The 18,630-nt window shown below is 43.5% G+C and overlaps 1 protein-coding gene across 2 annotated transcripts in view; it reads right to left on the reverse strand.

Annotated features, from left to right (window-relative positions):
• The window catches only part of IDNK (IDNK gluconokinase), a 102,866-nt gene that overhangs the window by 62,175 nt on the left and 22,061 nt on the right, over positions 1 to 18,630 (reverse strand). For both annotated transcript variants that reach the window (XM_086961319.1, XM_086961318.1), the window contains exon 2: positions 3,595 to 3,625. In XM_086961319.1, the coding sequence (XP_086817445.1) occupies positions 3,595 to 3,625 (31 nt within the window). The remainder of the gene's footprint in view (positions 1 to 3,594; positions 3,626 to 18,630) is intronic.

The following is an 18,630-nucleotide window of genomic DNA, read 5'->3' on the forward strand; positions in this document are numbered from 1 at the left end:
CCACTTTGAGCTTTTAAATTCATAAAGTCAAATTTTTATAACTGTAACTAACTAACTCTGAATTTCACCAGATGTCCAGAAATTAAGTTACACATAAAGTCCAATTGTTACGGACAAGGAATGTCCAAGCTCTTTCTAATTTAATAAGATGAATTTAAAATGTTAACTAGTTTCTTTTTGTAAGAATATGTAATACATTTATCAAATGTAATTTAATAATACATGTCTGAACTACTGACGAAATTTGAGTTACATGTCTATGAATTCATTAATTCCTGAAAACAAATCAGTTAATAAACGACACACTTTTAAATGGTACAGTCATTCAATAATCTAAAACACAATCTTTAACCTTCTCTCATTCATGATCTGAGCTAGAGTGTCCATGCACCTTGAGTTTCTCATGTCTGCACCAAAATTAAATGTTTGTCTGCTATCTCTTGGACGGTGAAAGTCAGATAGATATCTTCTTTGTAATCATCTATTTCATGCAGAGGTGCTCCTTGTCTGAAACCACACTAATCCAATCTCTGATGAAACTTTCTAGACGGATGGGTTTTCCAGCAGCTATGGGCCATATGGTTTAAAAATTAACTCAATCAGGACCTGAATAAGAAAAGTGCCTTTATTACATATGCAAGTAGGGTGCAATAGCACTTGCAATTTGATAACAGAAGTTGGCTATACCAGCCTCTGTTAGCGTCAACTAATTCAAGCACTGCTTTTCTTTGAAAAGCCGAATTTGTACATAGATGTAAACATGTATGTCCTGACAATAGTCGTACATGAAGAATGTGCTTATGCCAGCACGTCAGACAGAACAAAACAATGTAAGCATGTAAAAGACACTTTGATACCATGTTCAAGGGAATTCACTTGAAGATGAAAGACTCTGCGAGCCTGCATGATGAGACAGTAAGTAAATCCTGGCGCCAGTGACTGCGCAAAATTCTGAACCTGTTGCTTGCAATCAATCCAGATGTTTAAGAGGAGAATCTCGCTTTGGACATGGAAATTAACAGACATACCAATGAGCAATGTAAACAACAAGGAGATTTTCAACTTCAACCAGGGAAATTGGGCGCACACCCGTGTGTCCGCACGGTAGAGAGCACTGTAAAGTGGTAGGTATAGGCAAAAGGGCGAGCGGTAATCTCACAAAACCGACATAAAGGATATCAATACATGTCACTATAGATTCACTCAACCACTCGTACACTCTATAGACTCACAAATTCACTCTGGTATTGAACATGTCACAATTACACAGAGTCACTATAAGCATGACCACTTTTTCACTTTGGCAAGTCACCAACATTTGGCATTCACAATAAGAACCTCTTGCAAATGCACCTTTTTATGTTTTCCGTCCAGCCCTGAAGATCCGCAGTAGGTTCCCTGCGATGAAACACGTGTTGGCATTAACAAAGGAACAATAAACCAATTATTTACACCAAGAACTGAACATTTCTCTTTCTTTTTCGGAACTCTTGTACCTGAACCTGGATTAACTGATCCTCATAAAGTCACTCCGAAAGTGTGGATGTATACTTACTGATCATCATTTGCTATAAAAATGTCATTACTGTAACGTTTCACATACTTGTATAGTGCAGGGGCATTGTTGTTCTATTGATACCAATGAGCAATGCTCGGTTTGTAGAACAGAGGGGGGGGGGGGGCAGTTTTGTCGGCTCTCCATATCAGGAGGTCAGTTTTATTACTATTACTGTCGAACAGAATCCCACATTTATGCTACAGGCAGAGGACAGACAGAGGAAAAGCAAAGGTCATGATGAAAGAGAAAGCCTTTAAGTATTGGAGACCTTTCAGGAATGCAATAAGTAATTCAAAGGAGGCATCTGGAGCTGGAAACACACAAATACATCTCATCTGGAGACGAACAGCTCTTCACTAAGAACTGGTTTATGAAATGAATGTATTGGCCATTGTACATGCGGCCTGAAATGAGAGGGATCCCTGATGGTCGATGTTCGAAAGCGTGACAATTGCCTTGGGGATAGGAACGTTTCAACATAGAAATGGTCTCTTGACTTGGATTCACAACCAAAGCCAAGCTCTTCAATAGTTTGCCTTTGTCCAGTTATGAGCTGCAGGTAAATTTTTAAAAAAGTCAGCACGGCTGCATGGCTTCTCTCAGCCAGCGCCAGCAAATCCTAGTTGATAGCCGAAAGGTTGCCTTCAGTCTTGTGAATTCAAAACAGCATCACTAGATACTGATAAAGAAAGGTCAGGATGGCTTTCAAGCAGAAGGACAACTAGATTTTCCATCACCATATACATTATAGTGAGTGGATAATGAGTCTATTATTTGAAAGGGCTTGAGGTCACTTTCTATTTTTAAGATGGGAGGCAACATTCCCTGTTAAAGAGAATACAGCCATCTAACATCTCCATAATCTTTAATAGCACACCACGTTTTAAGTGGTGGAACCAAGCTGCGGCAATAATGCTGTAATCTTTGCATTTGCTTCATATGTTAATTTATAGAAATTGCACCGTTAAAATTGACAGAGCGTAGTGTGTGCAACTTAGAATGTGGATATAAAGTTCATTATTTCACAGAAATTTGGAAAATGGCATCTAATCTCCCAAAAGTTACTTTAAATGTCACGCCACTCTCAGACATTGGATATTTAAGTAAACATGAAAGCATCATGTGAGTGCACGAAAGGGAGTGAGGTGGAAACATTGGTGATCTATTCAGTCGGAAATGAGGGTCAGGTGTAAACGAGGCTCACCTGCCTCCCCACATCCACACCAAGTATGATGCTGCTTGTTTCCTTCCCAGTATAAGAATTGGCTTGGTAGTTTGGTTTGCCCTGTTCCCATCATGCACTGGGACAGGAACAGACTAATTTGCATGTAGCCAGGTTCTGAGCTGGGATGGTGCAGTGAGCTAAAAAACGGTGATGGATCAAGCCCTGATCTCTTGACTGGGTAAGAGTATTCTGCTGCATTCAGAAACTCTGTCCATCACCACCCCCTTTTTTCAAAATCGATTTTGTCCACACTAAGTGTGGGAGGGTATACTCAGACGTGAGTCCCTTGCTCATTGCACCATCAGGATTCAAGCAAGCCGGGCCGACGACGGCTGAAATGCCAGAAACCGGTCCCCGGAAGCTTGTTTCCTTCCCAGTATAAGAATTGGCTTGGTCTTTTGGTTTGCCCTGTTCCCATCATGCACTGGGACAGGAACAGACTAGTTTACATGTAGCCAGGTTCTGAGCTGAGATGGTGCAGTGAGCTAAAAAACGGTGATGGATCAAGCCCTGATCTCTTGACTGGGTAAGAGTATTCTGCATCATTCAGAAACTCTGTCCATCACCACCCCCTTTTCCAAAATTGATGCTGCTGTCTGAACATTTCTGCTTCATTGCTTCCTGCGGAAAATAAGAAGACACTAAAGAATGGGGAATGTTCAACAACTCACCTCTGTTTCTAAATTACTGACAACGGTGAAGAGGTACAGAAAAAAACAGATTCCCCAAGTCTCGCATCTACCCATCTCTAAAGATACAAAATGTTTGCCAAAACTTGCAAAGAATTCTATTAAATATCGTATCACTGTACCTTACTCGCCAGAAATGTGCCCACGGTGCTTCTGTAAAGAAAAGATAGAAGCAGAATATTACATGAGAAATGCTCAGTAGGTTTCTCTTTGTTAAAATTGCCATCTTCTGCCACTACCAGTTTACAATACAAAGTCACCATATCTACAACTGCACATGTTTTGAGTGGGCTTTTGTAGACTACAAAACACACCTGACCGAGGCCTGTAGTGCATTGTGTGACATGTCTTGCACATGAATATTCTATTCCTCTTTTGTTTCACGCACAAACGAAGGGACACTGGACTTCAGCAATGGTTCAACCCAGCACTGCTCCCCCAGCCTGCTGCAGTACCCGCTCCAGCTGTATCCCCAAAAGCAACAACCCCTGTACTGCAGGCGTGCCCCCCTCCCTTCCACCAGTGGCCCCTGGGTTACAGCCATCAGTGTCCTCAGCCAGAGTGCCCCTAGGCTGCAGCAGTGACGCTCATAGGCAGTGGCCTCCAGGATGCAGCAGTTACTCTTCCCATCCAGCACAGGGATCCTAGGATGCTAGTGCCTAGATACATTTGTTCCTCAGCTGTTTGTCCAAAAGCACTAGCTCCTGTTCTGCCAGTGGCAGTGGTGCAGCAAAGCTCCCCCCCCTTTTGGGATGCAGCCGTGTCCTCGCCTTGGGTGGTCCTATTCTGCAACAGAAACCTCCCCCCCCCCATAGTCCCCTACATTGCAGTAGTCCGTGTTCCCAATCCAGCACCGATCCCCTAGGCTGCTAGTGCCTAGATCCTCTTGGTTTTCAGCTGTATCCCTGCAAGCGCTATCCCCTGTGCTGCCGGAGCCCGTGCGGCAGCTCTGCCCCACCAAAGCTTCAAAAGGCCTCTTATCAACAGTGGCCACCCCTTGGCTACAAAACCGTGCTCGCAGGGCGAGATCTCGCATGCCACAAGAACCCAGACAGTTACTGCCCGGCCAGAGTCTGCTGGCACTTATCAGAGCGTGGGCTGCACAGTCTGCATCTTCCCGGCTTAAAGTTTCTGCGATGTGCCTGTGCGCTGCTCTCGTCTCCCCAGTGCATAGGTCCAGGCGTGCCCATTAACTCTAGTGAGCACTGTGCGCTCCGTGCAGCCCGGACCGGCGCCAAGGCAGGGACCCCATGACCACCGGGCGAACCTGGGCTTCGAGGCAGGGGCGGGGGCCGAGAGGAGCGGCAGATCAAATTATTACAATCCATCTTATCCAGCAGAGGCGGCAGGGCTCGGGGGGCTGCCGGGGGTGCAAGGGCAGGACGACCATCGGCAGATGGATTTGCATACAGTGGATGTGTGAGGCTCCGCTGCTGGTGTGGGTGGGAGGGACACGCGTCCTGTGTGCTCCCACAACACACTCCCCTCGCGTGTGCCAGAGAGCAGCCAGCACGTCCCCTCTCCACTCAGCGCTGCACCTGCTCCCAGAGGGTGGCGTGGGCGCTAATGCCAAGTATTTCCAGCAGGACTGGTGTCCTTTCGAGTACGAAAACGGGAAGTGTGCGTGCACGGGCGAAGCAGAGCGGCCAGCCACACCTGTCTCTTTTTGGAAAGGACCTGGGCGCGTGTCCTCCATAAGTAGTCAGTACTCTGCAGACGGCACAGCAGTGCTCCGCTTTTGCTGCCCGTACAGAGCAGCGTGTGGCTTGACGGTACTGGCGGGTGTGAGCCGCGTCGTTTTCTGAGCAGTGCTGTCCTGCGGGGATTGTTCACATGCTGAACACTTGAGGGCAGGGGGCGGATGTTAAGTCAAGCTGTGTGGCGACACCCAAGCCTTGGAAGTGCAGGCCGGCTTTGGGCACCCGTCACCCACCCCACCTGTGCTGGCTGCTGCCTGCCGCCCTAAAGATGCGTCCAACTCCAAGGCTGTCTGCGGAGCCCAACACGAGGCGAGTTGGGGTCGTATTTGGTCTTACGAAGGGGTTCGGGACACAGAGGGCGCCGGTGCAAGCCTAGACCTGCCCGCCAGGGGGGCACCGAGCCAACCTCGCTCACAAGCCACGACATTCTCCCTTTAGAGGAGACATTCCCATTTAGCAACCAAAGCGCGATAAATGGAAAATTCGAAGAGCAGGTACTCATTATTTAGAGTGCCAGTTTGCTCCAGAGAAGTGCTGGTACTGTCTCATGAAATGCATTGCAGGAGTGCTGCGAAGTGCAAGTGCTTTACCTCTTCAGTTAAATAAGTATCTGCCCATCAAAGCATTCAGCGGCTCTCTGACGCGAAAAAACCACCGCGAACGCAAAGGTGTTCACATGTGATCTCCAAGTCAGTATCCCCTCTGAAGATAGTTAATGCCCCTCCAGGGGGCACTTGAGCGAATGCTGTTACCTTAGCCTCCATCACAGAAAAGCAAGCTACATTAGTTCATACTAACGCGACGTAAACTTAATCAAGCGGCTCAGAATATTCCAGACTCTGCGAACAGAAGTGCCACCTTCTTGGGCGAGACGATAATTCAGCGTAAGGAAAACCCGCACATCGAGCTGCATTACCAGGTAAAAGAGGATACAGGAGACAACGCGTCGACCTGCAGTTCACCCACTACCGTGCAGAGTGAAGCAATAGTTCTACGCTGTCGCTGGGCATCTACTAATTTCACAAAGGCACTCCACTCTCTCGGAAGATGGTTATTCTTCGATTACTTCGACAGGCATTGATTTGAAAGAGTTACCAGCAAAGACAAGTAACCAGGTCTGCCGCGGCCGGTCCTGCAGGAAGGGGCACGGCGCATGCGTAAACCCAAAACCTTCCATGGGGCACGGCGCATGCGCAAGCAGCGGGAGGTATAGCTAGCAGCTCAGCTTCCGAGGAGGACAGCAGCTGGCCACTGCGAGCGCGTTCTCGAGCGCGTGGCCGGCGCAAATCGCCTTGCGCGCGGCGAGTGCTGTCCTCCTCGGAAGCTGAGCCGCTAACAATAGATCTCTGGCGAGAGCGAGCTTTGCTCGCTTCTAGCCGAGACCTAAAAAATGAGATTTGAAGTGTCACAAATGCAAGGCAGGGAATATCGACAAACAAATATGGAATTGACGACCTCTAATGCATAATCAATACAAATATCACATGCAAGAGAACTTTTGTGGTTTATAGCTAAAAATGCCCGTGCAACATGAGTAGGGCTCCCGGTTTTATGGTGTTTAATTTTTTTTAATTTTCGTCTGCATCGGTCTATATTTCTTTTTGGGCCTGTTTTTTGGTATTTTTCCATTTTTATTTTGTGTTTGGAGAATACATTTAGTAGTATAATGGTATTTTTCCTCATTCGTTTAACGGAAAAATAAGCACTCATACTTTGATGCCCATTGTATTTTAACAAATTAAGTAGTCTAATATAACAAAACACTATTGCCACAGGTCAATATTAGCATTATATCTCAATATATGTTAACATATCCCTGTATTTAGGAATATCTCATCCTTTCTGTTAACTCTCCATGCGCTCTATCTGTTGGCCTGGAATTCAAGAAGGACAGCATGGACAGTCACTCACACGATGCACAATTTTCTGTACAAATCAGTAAAAACTAAACACTGGGAGCTTTAAACATGATGTATAGCTTTGGCACTACAGAAACGCATACTGGAACATTTATGTACATTGAGATACGTTATCCTATAGCACAACACTACCAATTAAGACACAGTGGAGACCTTTTATCCCCGACTTTGGCTAAATCCATGTTAATGTACAAATGCATATACATACCACAACAGTTATATATTGAGATACATACATTCTCATATATAGCACAGATTTTTGTTCCCCATAAATATGAAGATAAATACATACAGACATATATATGCTTATGTGTATGTATAATGTCTTGGTCATACTATTGCTGAATGTTGCTGTTTTTGTGAGTATTATAATCTGGTTGGGAAGAACCAACTCTTGACTTGACTTCTTGAAGCTGTGATGATTATTAATGGATCTAATTTTTTGGTGGTAACAAATTCCATAGGCTAGCTGCTTGAAAGTGAAAGATGTCCCACCCATGTTTTCTTTTTCTTATATGTTGGTGTTTTGAGATAAGGTGCCAGTATAGAGCATAGTTTTCTTTGTTGGATGCATTTTGTGATTTTGATCTTGATTAAAAGTGGATATTTGTCAAGTATTGCTTTCTGGATGATACAAAGCAGCTTGATGGAGGATCTTCTGGCAACTAGTGGTTAGCTTTGGGCCCTTAAGGGGGGGGAGATATGGGCGTGTGGCTCTACATGTACTAGTCGGTTGGTAGCAGGGCTCTGAATTATCTGCAATCTTCTCATGGTTGATAAAGGTGATATTTCCCATTAGTGTGCTGGTTTTTATAGGACAAGTGATATGCTTGCTTGGACCTTGCAAAGGAATCCTATGCGTGGGAAGATGATTTACAGTGCTTTCATGGTAAGAAAGTTTGATCTAGGTAGCTTATACACTTGGACATTCATAGTCAGCATGGAGTTCAAGAGAATTCCAAGGTTTCTTACCCTCTTGGATATTTTTTATGGTGATCCTAGATCACCAGGCTATACACACAGAGGCAAAAACAACAGTTGATGGGACAGAATGCAAATCAATGTCATACATTCACCCCAGTACAGAGATCTGGGCCTAAATCCATCGTTTTTGTACTCCACACCACCCCAGTTCAGACATGGCCATATGCAAATCAGCCTTGACCCTGTGCCTCATGGGTCTGATATGCATATGGCCATGTCTGAACTGGGGAGGTGTGGAGTGCAAAAAAAACGATGGCTTTAGACCCAGATCTCTGTACTGGGGTGAATGTATGACATTGTTCTGCATTCTGTCCATCAACTGTTGTTTTTGCATTTATACACACAGAGGGCCATACGTTTTCCCACTTGCCACAGGTTAGTATTTCAGTTTTCAATGTGTCCAATTTGAGTTGTCTACATGCCATTCACTGGTCAATGGCCCGGAGGCAACTGAAGATTTTGAAGTTGCCAATGTCCGTGGGGCTTTCCAAATTAAGAGGGACCTGCATGTTGAATGCGTATTTATAGCAGGTGAACTAAATTCTTTTGGATCAATTTAGGTAAAGATTTTATGTTGAAAAGCAGTGGTGACAAGATTGAGTATTGGAGGACACCTACCTTTATGCTGTAGGATTTTGATGTGAAAGAAGGAGTATCGATCACATTTGCTCTGTTTTGTTGGTAAGAAGAGCTCCAATTGCGAGAAGTTCTCTCTATACCCTTTTCCTTGAGTCTTTTGACTAGAGTGTCATAATCCACTGTGTTGCAGCAGCTGAAATGTCAGAGAAGTAGTCCATCTGCCCAATTCCTGACTTTTGCATCTTTGAAGTTGTCCAAGATGGCAATTAGGACTGATTCAGTGCCTCTTCCTGGACAGAATACAATTTGGAAAGTAGGGAGTTTTCTTCAATTAATTGTGACATTTGGGTGAAGGGTGCTCTTTCTAGAAGTTTGCCTGGTCTGTTTGCTATAGATCTGCCATCACAAAGGTCTAAGGGTCAATGTTTGATTTATTTCACAGCAGGTGGATGCTCTATTCTATTCTGGTGTTTTTGTTTAGCACATAGCTACCCAACCTGGCCTCCCAGCACGAACGACAACAAACCTGCCATCTTGCCAGATGAACTTCAAAATAATAACAAGTGATTAAAAAAGATGCGTCTTCAGGAGTTTTCTGAAGCTGGATTCGGAATAATTCACTCAGAGGACAGCAGGGAGTTTGCTCCAAAGTTTAGGGACAAGATAAGCTACGGAGCAACAGCTGCATCTTGTCTTGTTAATCTTAGGCACTATCAGCAGCCTTGGATTCCTGGATGGTAGAGACCTGGGAATTTAAGGATTGAGTAGTTGCTGAACAATGAGTGGACCTTTCCTGCGCATGCAATTACCTTAAAATTAATTATTTTCTGCACCGGAAGCCAGTGCAGAGCTGCTAAAGCTGGAGCAGCCGATTGGTGTTGTTTTTTTTTTCAAGAATCCGAGCTGGCCATTCTGGACTTGTAGTCATTTTATAAAATGCTTGGAACTTCCTATATAGAGGGAGTTTCCTTAATCTAGACAGGAGTTAATCAGTCCCTGCACAACCACTCTCCTATAAGAAGTTGGTAGCCAATGTAGCAGTTTTCTTAAGAGTTCTCAAAATTCCAAAACAGGTCAAGGCAAGATTCCCGCCCTGAGTTTCCATAGGAGGGTTATCATCAACCTAAAAACCTAAGCTTTTGGCTGCTTGGGAGAGCTACGGAAGCTCCTCAAGGTAGTCTAGCCATGAAAGTTCCGTCCAACTTGAAAGGTTGTTACTTCCGTCTTCTCCGTCTTTTCGACACTGAGTTTTAGGCTACTAATGGATATGGAATGGGTAACCTGATTTAGAAGGAGTTGAGTTGATTGTATGTTTGCCCTGCTTCTGGCATAAGTGCTATGATGATCTGCATGCCATCTGCATAGGACAAGTGCGAGGCTGTGTGCTCGCACAATCTCCACCAGGGGAAGAACGTATAAATAGTGTAAGGCTCAGGGAGCAGCCCTGTGTGATCCCGCATTTCAAGGGGTGGTAGGTTGAAAAAAAGGCTTCTTCACAGACCTGGAAGCTCCCATTTTCCAAGAAGGCTGCTAGACATTTTACTGCTGTCCTCAGAGGCTACTAGCAGGGCGGTCTTAGTGCTGCTGCCTCGTCAAAAGCCTGTTTGGGCGGGATGGAGAATAGTGTGAGTTTCCAAAAGCTGGAAAGGTGTTTCCTCAATTGTTTTTTTAGTACTTTGCTAGCTACAGGGAGTAAGGAGATTGGTCTATAGTTTTCTGTCAGGAGAGCATTGGGTGTGGGCTTTTTCAGTAAGGGTTTAACAATAGCATGTGTCCACGCAGGGGGGACATTGCCAATGTCCAGTGAGTGATTAACATGTCCGTAAGAACAGACAGACGTGTATTGCCACCTCTTTCAGACTATCAGGGGGTTCCAGATTAAGCGGCAATCCCGATATTATTGACTTTAGAGTTTATTCAGTGACTTCATTGGTTAAGGCAGGAAACCAGGTTAGTTTGGCTAAGGTCAATGACCCTACTTGTGGGATTAGACTGGGGTCAGGGACTTTTGGCTGTTAAGGAGTTGTTGATCAGTACTCAAGTTGTTTGAAGAATATTTTGAAGATGTGTGGGATACAAGAGTCAGAGGTGCATTCCATTGGTCTGCTCTCTTCGACAAGATCCAGAAATTCCATTCGTGATTTCCGCTGGAGGGATTTCTTGCAAAAGAGTTAGTGCTGTTGTTTTGTGTTAAGTATGAATCCAATGTGTCTGTTTTGGTTGCATAATGAGTTGCCAGTTAGTGACAATTCCCAATGAAATGGGATGGGTCCCTTCGGTGCATTTGGAACTGAAAAATTCTGTGAGTATTTAGGCAAAATCTTTATTGGGGCATTTTGTGTTGTAGATTCTGCTTGACTAGTATTTTGTTTAGCTTTTTAGATTTTAGGCTTATACATTCTGTTATGTTTTTGAAGGCATATCTTGTCTTGAGGGTTGTTTTTTTTAGCCAGGTGCTTTGAAGCTTTGTGATTTGTTGTTTTATATTTTGTCAATCTTCATTAATCTCAGAGGATTTTTATCTTTTGCTGTGTTTTGCTGTGTTTAGATGTTTTCTTTCGGATTACAATATCAAGAGCTTCACAGAACCATCCGTAGAGTTTGTCAACAGAGTTTATTGTGTCAAGATCTGTATTAGAAGTGAGCTGGGTTTATAGGTCCTCCATTTCAGCATGTCCCGAGGTCGATTTGTAGTTGCAGGCAGAGTTTAGTTAGGGCGAGTTGTGCGGTCTTGTGTTGGATGACAACCAGGTGGTGATCTGATAATGTGACTGGAGTTACCCTTTGGAACATGACTAGATTAGCAAATATGACATCTAAAGCATATTATAGAAGGTGAGTAGGTTTGGGAGTGAGCTGTTGTAGGTTGAGTGTGTCTAGGTCAGGGAGTATTGTTCTGGAGTGGGGCATACTAGATTTTGAAACCTTATGTTAATGTCACCAAGGATACATAGGTTTGAGTATTTGGTAAACAGGGTTGAAAGTTTCTACAAAGGTGTCTGAGAAGGTTACATTGCTAGGTGGGGGTCTGTAAACAAGAAGAAAGTTAAAGGAAAAGTTTAGGATAAGGTTGCATCTGACAAGGAAGGCCGCATAACTTTGTATGGTGCCACAACTTCGCCAATATGCCTTTTAGATTGATCTCCTGGAAGCAGACATAGCTCTTCTTACAGAACGGGGCACAGAGCTAATAATATAATTCGTGCCAATTGGATCTACTGAAAAACAGGCTATTTTCCCTTCTTTTCCCAGAGCTCTCTTCACAGGATGTTTTCTTTTTTTTTAACGTTTATAGGGAACATAAATAAAAATAAGCAAATATCGGACCGCTCCCTCAATCGCCCCTAAATCGAATGAGAACGCTAAATAAAAGCAATATGAAAGAACTTGAAAGAAACTATTAAACTGTTGACCCACATTCACAAATAGACCCCACCACATCCGCAGTATCTCTTTTAATGACAATAGCTTGGAGTCCTTAGAGAGTAGGAGCAGTGTACTCCTAGGTACGAGGAATGGTGGAATGTGACAATTCTCTCCACTCAGCAATTTAAACGTAGCAGTACAAACACAGGCCCCATACTGGAATGAAAACTTTAGTAAGGTCTCAAGGGACTAAAGAGAAATCAAGCTAAAAAGTTCCCAGATGCCCCCTAGATGGTTAATAAGCAACAGTACTTTAGTAGCTGAAAAGGACAAACAAGGAGACCTCCCGCCCCGATATAAATGCAAAGGAACCAATGTGTAAGACAACAAAAGCTACAGATCTACCAATTGAAGAGAAGAGGCAGAGAAAGATTTTTTGGTAAGTGAAGTGCAAAATTCAAATAATTTGCTTTCAAGGAATCACGTGAAATTTCAGCAAACGTACTCAAAATGAAAATCCGTCATTTTATGGTACATTTTAGTCCAAAATGCGTCCTTTACACAATTTTTGACACAAGCACACATTTTTCACTAAAAATAGTGCAAAAACAAAAGCAATGTGAATAGCTACTCATGTCCTATTGTTGTTTTTGTGCAGTACATTTTTTTACCGAAAATGTTTTTCTTTAAACTTTCTTTTTTGCAATTTTCTTGGCAAACTTCACATTTGGAAACAGTTGTATCACATCGACCACCCCATACAATAAGCAAGACATTCCCCGGTCCGAGGTTAATGAACTATTATGGGCGTCCACTGAGGCGCCTATCAGACCCCCAATCAGCAAAAGCATTTACCATTATGAATCACGTTATTGTTTTTTATAACTTGTAAACAAACCCCACCCACACCCCGCAAACCCCCCTCCCCCCACCGGGTCCACCCAACCAAGGTCCAGTTATCAAACATTGAATCTGGGGCTTCTTCCCGTCTCTCCCCCTGTCTAGGAGACTCAGTTTACAGATAATGGTTTGTTCAAGGTGAACTTTTACAGTAAATAGCAGGAAATTACATGAAGTGGTGTAAGTAGAGTGTAATACGAAATTATTGCAGCATAATTAAAATATTGTCCCGGCCAACTTTGTCTGAAGTGGAACCTTTTTCTTTTACTTTATCCAATCAAGGATAATCAATGAAGCAACTCTCATCCCAGATCCGTTTCAGGTCCCTCTCCCTAGCAGCTACCCAGCACATCCGTCGGTTGAACAGGAGGCTGCTCCTTCTCCCCTCTGGCGGCTAAGACCTGGAACACCCTCCTCCTACACTTCAGAGCAACTCTGTCTCTCCAACAGTTCAGGAAGGACCCCAAGAACTGAATGTTCAACCAATAGGGAAGAGCGTGGAATACCACAGCAGGACCCCACAGCACTTCAAGACCCTCACGGGTGAAGCAGCCACGCAATACAAATCCTGAACGATTGATTGATCCCACACAGCAGCATTGATGCTATTGCATGTAAAGATTTGGGTGAAAGAAAGGATGTGGCCTTGTGGCATGGGGGGGGGGGACACTATCAAAATATTATGTTTTGTTATAGATCAATCAGCACTTAAATTAACTCCACAATATGGACTGCAGCATATCCTCACAGTAAATATCTGTGAAGCAAACAATAGTAAATCTTTCCTATGCATACTTACCTTGGCGATATGTTGGTAGTCGATATTCTGGAGCAAATAAATATGCAGTTTGATGTTCGTGACCTCGATATTTTGCCATACAACCAATTTTTCATTATAATTTTTCTTTATTAGTTTAACATGTGTGGAAATAAATACAATCCAATTTGTTTCACAGAACTTTATTGCGCTTTTAAAAAAATCTGTTTATTGCAGTGTTTTCAATTAGAAACACTATACAGGTGTAAATTACACGTTAAACAGGTATATATTGCAAATAATCAACTAAATAAGAAAAAAAGTTTATAATCAATACAAACTTTCTTGGTGATGTAGAGCCACATATGGGTCGTGAACCTAGGGGATACAAGATAAAATCATGTTCCATGAGAATAGTCCCATATGGAATATTCATCAATCATTTGCTACTGGTGGCGTAACTGGCGTGGAACTATCGGGATTCTCGAACATAAACACAATCTAATTTCATAAAGCTGCAATGGGATATTTAGGATATGGTGTTCTTTGAAATGTATGCAATACCGTGCTCACACTCAGCGCCCAAAGTGTGACATCTTTGCGCCATGCGCAGAAGGGATGGGGAGTAAGTGATGCCCAGTGCATTGCAATGCACCTTAAAGCTAGGACCAAAGTCAGGTCAAGAAATGTATTGCCAGTTTTGTTTCCTGTTTAGGTCTTCAGGACACACCCAATAAACATGCTACTGGATTATGCAATTATGCAATGTCGTCCTGTTAAGTAATTCGTTAAGAGAGCCTGTGATGCACTTCCAAAGGATTTGTGCCACTGAGCACACCATGTGAAAAAATTAAGCATCCACTGCATTAGATCTAGGGCAGGGTAGGTCAGCAGTACCCGTAATAGGATTCAGTCATTTTGGTGTCATATACATGTACTGTGCAAGTAGTTAAACTAGGTGTGCATTTAAACATTATGTTGCAAGAAACCGAGCATGTATAATTCAAAACCTTGCCCCAGCCCCTATCAGTAAAGGGCTTATTTAAGCTCAACTCCCATTCACCCCCTCCCCCCCCCGCCCCTCCAAGTCTTAGTAATGGAAACTCAATCATCACCAACAATTATTTGAGTAGCCAGGTGATGGAATTTTGAATGTTTCCCATTGTGAAGCGCAGTTGAAGTAATTTATGCGTAGGATGTTCGACAAGACCCAACGTTTGTTAAAAAAACTAAAATGGGGGGGGGGGGGGGAATTCAGTAAATGCATGGCATGTAGAACCAAGTCAGAGACCAACTGAGTCAAGAGGATGACTCAGCCATTCGCAAACAAATCACCCACAAACAGGAGTCCTAACTCCATCCATCCAGAAAAAATAGAAGCAGAATGATCCCTGATCAGTCTGGCAAACCAATCAATAGTATTGTAGGAGCATACAAAGGGGTCAGTCTGGTAATACGGGTAAGTCCAGTCCAGCCTCTTCAAAGCAGCGGACAAAATAATATTGATTGCAGGTGCCTTCTGCGGAGGGTCAACAAGGCAAGCAATCAACTCCCCTGTTCAGCCAAGACTCCAGCAGCCCTAGCTTATGCAAACAATCCCTACTGAACTCAATTGGGAAGCAATTCCACTTGTTCAGCAATATAATAGAGCTCAAAGTTCAGACACCCCAAGACCCCCCATAGCAGGTGTAACTGAAGGAACTTAAGGGACACTCTGTGTCACTTGGAGGACCAAATGAAGTCTTGGATCAAGACCTTCAGTCAATGGAGCCACGCAGCTGGTATCCACAGAGGTAAGTAACTAAAGTAAAGCAACAGTCACTTTAAGCAAAGTGATTCTACCCAAGATGGATAGCTGTAAGCCCTCCTAGAATTCCATACATAACTTTAAGTGGCCAGATATGGCAAACAGTAGGGGAGAAAAACAGTATCCCTGCCCAGTGTCAAGGTAAGCACGATATGAAGAGGAAATGATGGCCTGGGAGAAGAGTAAGTGTACCCAGCGAACCGGCCTCAGGATATTCCACTAAGGGAGTCTCCTGTAAAACCCTAAGGAGACACCTGATGTTCAGATTAGTATTCTGCATGGGAATAAAGCCATTCTGATCATGGTGGATAAGAGTTGTCATATAAGGTTGAAGTTGAAAGGCAAGAACCTTACGGACGATTTTATAATCCAGCGCAGTCATGGAAAGATGCCTATAAAAATGCTTATCCATGAGGTCACCCTGTTTCTTGGGGAGGAGTATAACCAGGGATTCTACACTGTGAAGGGGAGAAAGCCTTTCTCCCAGGTCTATTTATAGATATTAAAGAGGCGAGGATCAAAAGGTTAGCATTTTCTTCAAGCAGTTTAGACCCAGCTTTTTAACCTTAATGGAGAGCATCCACTGCTTGACAGATTTCCCCTGCCATAATGGGAGCCCCAAGGGCAAATATCTTATACCTCGACAAGATTGGCAAATCCCATACACCCAAATATCCCATCACTTCCTCATTTGAGGGCATATCCGGTAATCGGTAAAGCTCCTGATAGTAATTAAGGAAAAGCAAGTTAATGGCATTTTGATCTTGGACTCCAGTCAGAGGAGCAGTTCTGAACTGGGCAATAAGTTCACTTCTAGTCTCTTCTTTGACCAACCAAGTCAAAAGACGTCTAGATCTATCAGCTTCAAAGTGAACACAACTCTTGTCCAAACAACACACACACTCACACTTAACCAAGGTCAAGTATTTTGCCGTAAGCGCCAGCAGTTCTTGTTTTCTAGTGGTGGATGTGGAAGCTGACCTTTCTAAGAGAAGTAGTCAAGAGTCCAGCTCCCACAGATCCCTACTCAACTTGCATCTTTCTCCTACCACTGCTGCAAAGAAATGGCCCCTTACCACCACTTTTAAGGCATCCCACTCACCAAGAACAGCCAAAGCTGAGCCCGCATTAAGGTGGTAATAGGTCGTGATAACAATCCCAAGGGACTTGCACAAAACTGGATCCTCAAAAGTCGAGCTCTGAAGGCTCCACTTGGGGATCATGAACATTATCAGGGTGTTCTGATCGGATACTGTCCTTTCCAGGTACTCCACTCAATGAACCTGTGAGGCGATCCCCAGGAGCACACAAATCTGCCTAGACGTGCATGAAGATCATGCACAGGTGAGTAAAAAGTCGAGTCCCAAAGGGTATTTTGCAAGTACATTCGGGTGTCAACCAGTCCCAATTTATAAGCTATTTCACAGCCCCACTGACCCCTATGCTATCCTAATCTAGAGGGAGGGAAGACCATTCCAAATCCACATCTGGAACGTAGTTAGTGTCACCTCACATCCACAACAGGATCTGTGGCCACTGCTGTAGTTGGATTGGAATACGATTGTGCAAGGCAAATTGGTCTGTGTTGGGAGCATAAAGACTGATAAGGGCTATGTCAGTACCATCTAATCTGCTATGTATTAGTAATATCTGCTGTGACTTTTATTATCTTTATAGAATGTAACACAAGAGAACCCCGGCCTGACCCAACTTAAGGAGCCATTTGAAAATAGGTGTCCCCTACAAATGTGAAAGATAATATCCACCCTATATGCTTGCGATAAGTACATATTTTGTAACGCTTAGTTGTGTTTCCCTTGCCCCCCACATTCCAAGTCAGGAAAGAAAATCTACTTAATTCAGTCTTCAGTGAAAAGCATAGAGTGTTAGTGTCATTTTAACGAGGAACTGTACTGGTTCTCCATGTGCGTTATGCAGAATTATTTGCACAAGAAGCCTGCATTCTAGTTCCAAAACAAACAATGCACTAGAGAAAATTCCTGACCTTAGACTCACCAAGAAAAACAAGAACATATGAACCTGACAGTGGAGCCTTCTAATTAACAGCACCTGACCAGTTATCCCTCCATTAATAGAATCCCCTCTATACTAGCCAGAGTCTGTGTGCACACTGAATTGCACCCACCGTCACAATGCTTGTTCCCTCAGGAACCTAACAATTTGATAACACAAGCACAAGTGCACCACACAACAAAAGTTGTCAACAAGTACAAAATATAAATTCCAAATTCAGTCACAATGTTCTTCAGTTTTTTTCTCTTTTTATTCCATTTGCAGTAAATAAAAGTGGAGTCAAACTTATGTGACACTACACACAGTACAGCCGTCGTGTTTCGTCCCGGTACAGGACTTCTTCAGGTCTGTTAAGTACGAACAAACAGATAGATATACCTATAAAATTCCATTAAAAAAGGACACATAAACTTACAACACCTATACCTATAAAACATCCTATACATAATTAAGACTGGGCTAGCTTATCCAACCCATAAAAGTTTCAAGATAGATTTACAAAGGTACACATTGTCAACAGCAAGACAGACCGACATTCTTGTGAACATTCATGAATTATCCCATTACAAATTAGGAGGCAAAACATGAGAACCCAATATTGGCCAAAATATTATCAATGCGAAACCAGCCTCGACGAGAAAGACAGATAAAAGAAAAGGATTACGAGAAAAGAAGATGTAAATCTCTAGTATCCTCTAGGACAGGACGATGGATCAAGTTCCATGAATTTCCCTGCACATTAGATCACCAAATCCTACACTCACAGCCCCAGCCCTGAGGAAGACCTTCCTAGAAATCCTCCAGTTCCCCAGCACGAAGGTCGAAACGCGTCAGCACCACTACTACTCACCTTTATATTCACGTGACTCAGAATATCAGTCCCAAGAATTTGAGATTGAACAAAGGATCTAACAAGTTTAGCAAAGAAAAGATGGTCTAAACTCCAAATGGTTCTTGAATGTCATTCACTCCGTCAGAAGCGGTCGCTCCCCTCGGCCCTTGATCTCTCCTGAGTATCGTTGTGCTGCTCTGCTGCCCTGAATTGTACTGTGCCTGCACTGCTCGCATTGCCTCACTGTATTATCCTGCACTTGTGTAAATTGCTCGCATTG

The sequence above is a fragment of the Lissotriton vulgaris genome, chromosome 3_1 (assembly GCF_964263255.1).
Source record: "Lissotriton vulgaris chromosome 3_1, aLisVul1.2, whole genome shotgun sequence".
Classification (NCBI taxonomy): Eukaryota; Metazoa; Chordata; class Amphibia; order Caudata; family Salamandridae; genus Lissotriton; species Lissotriton vulgaris.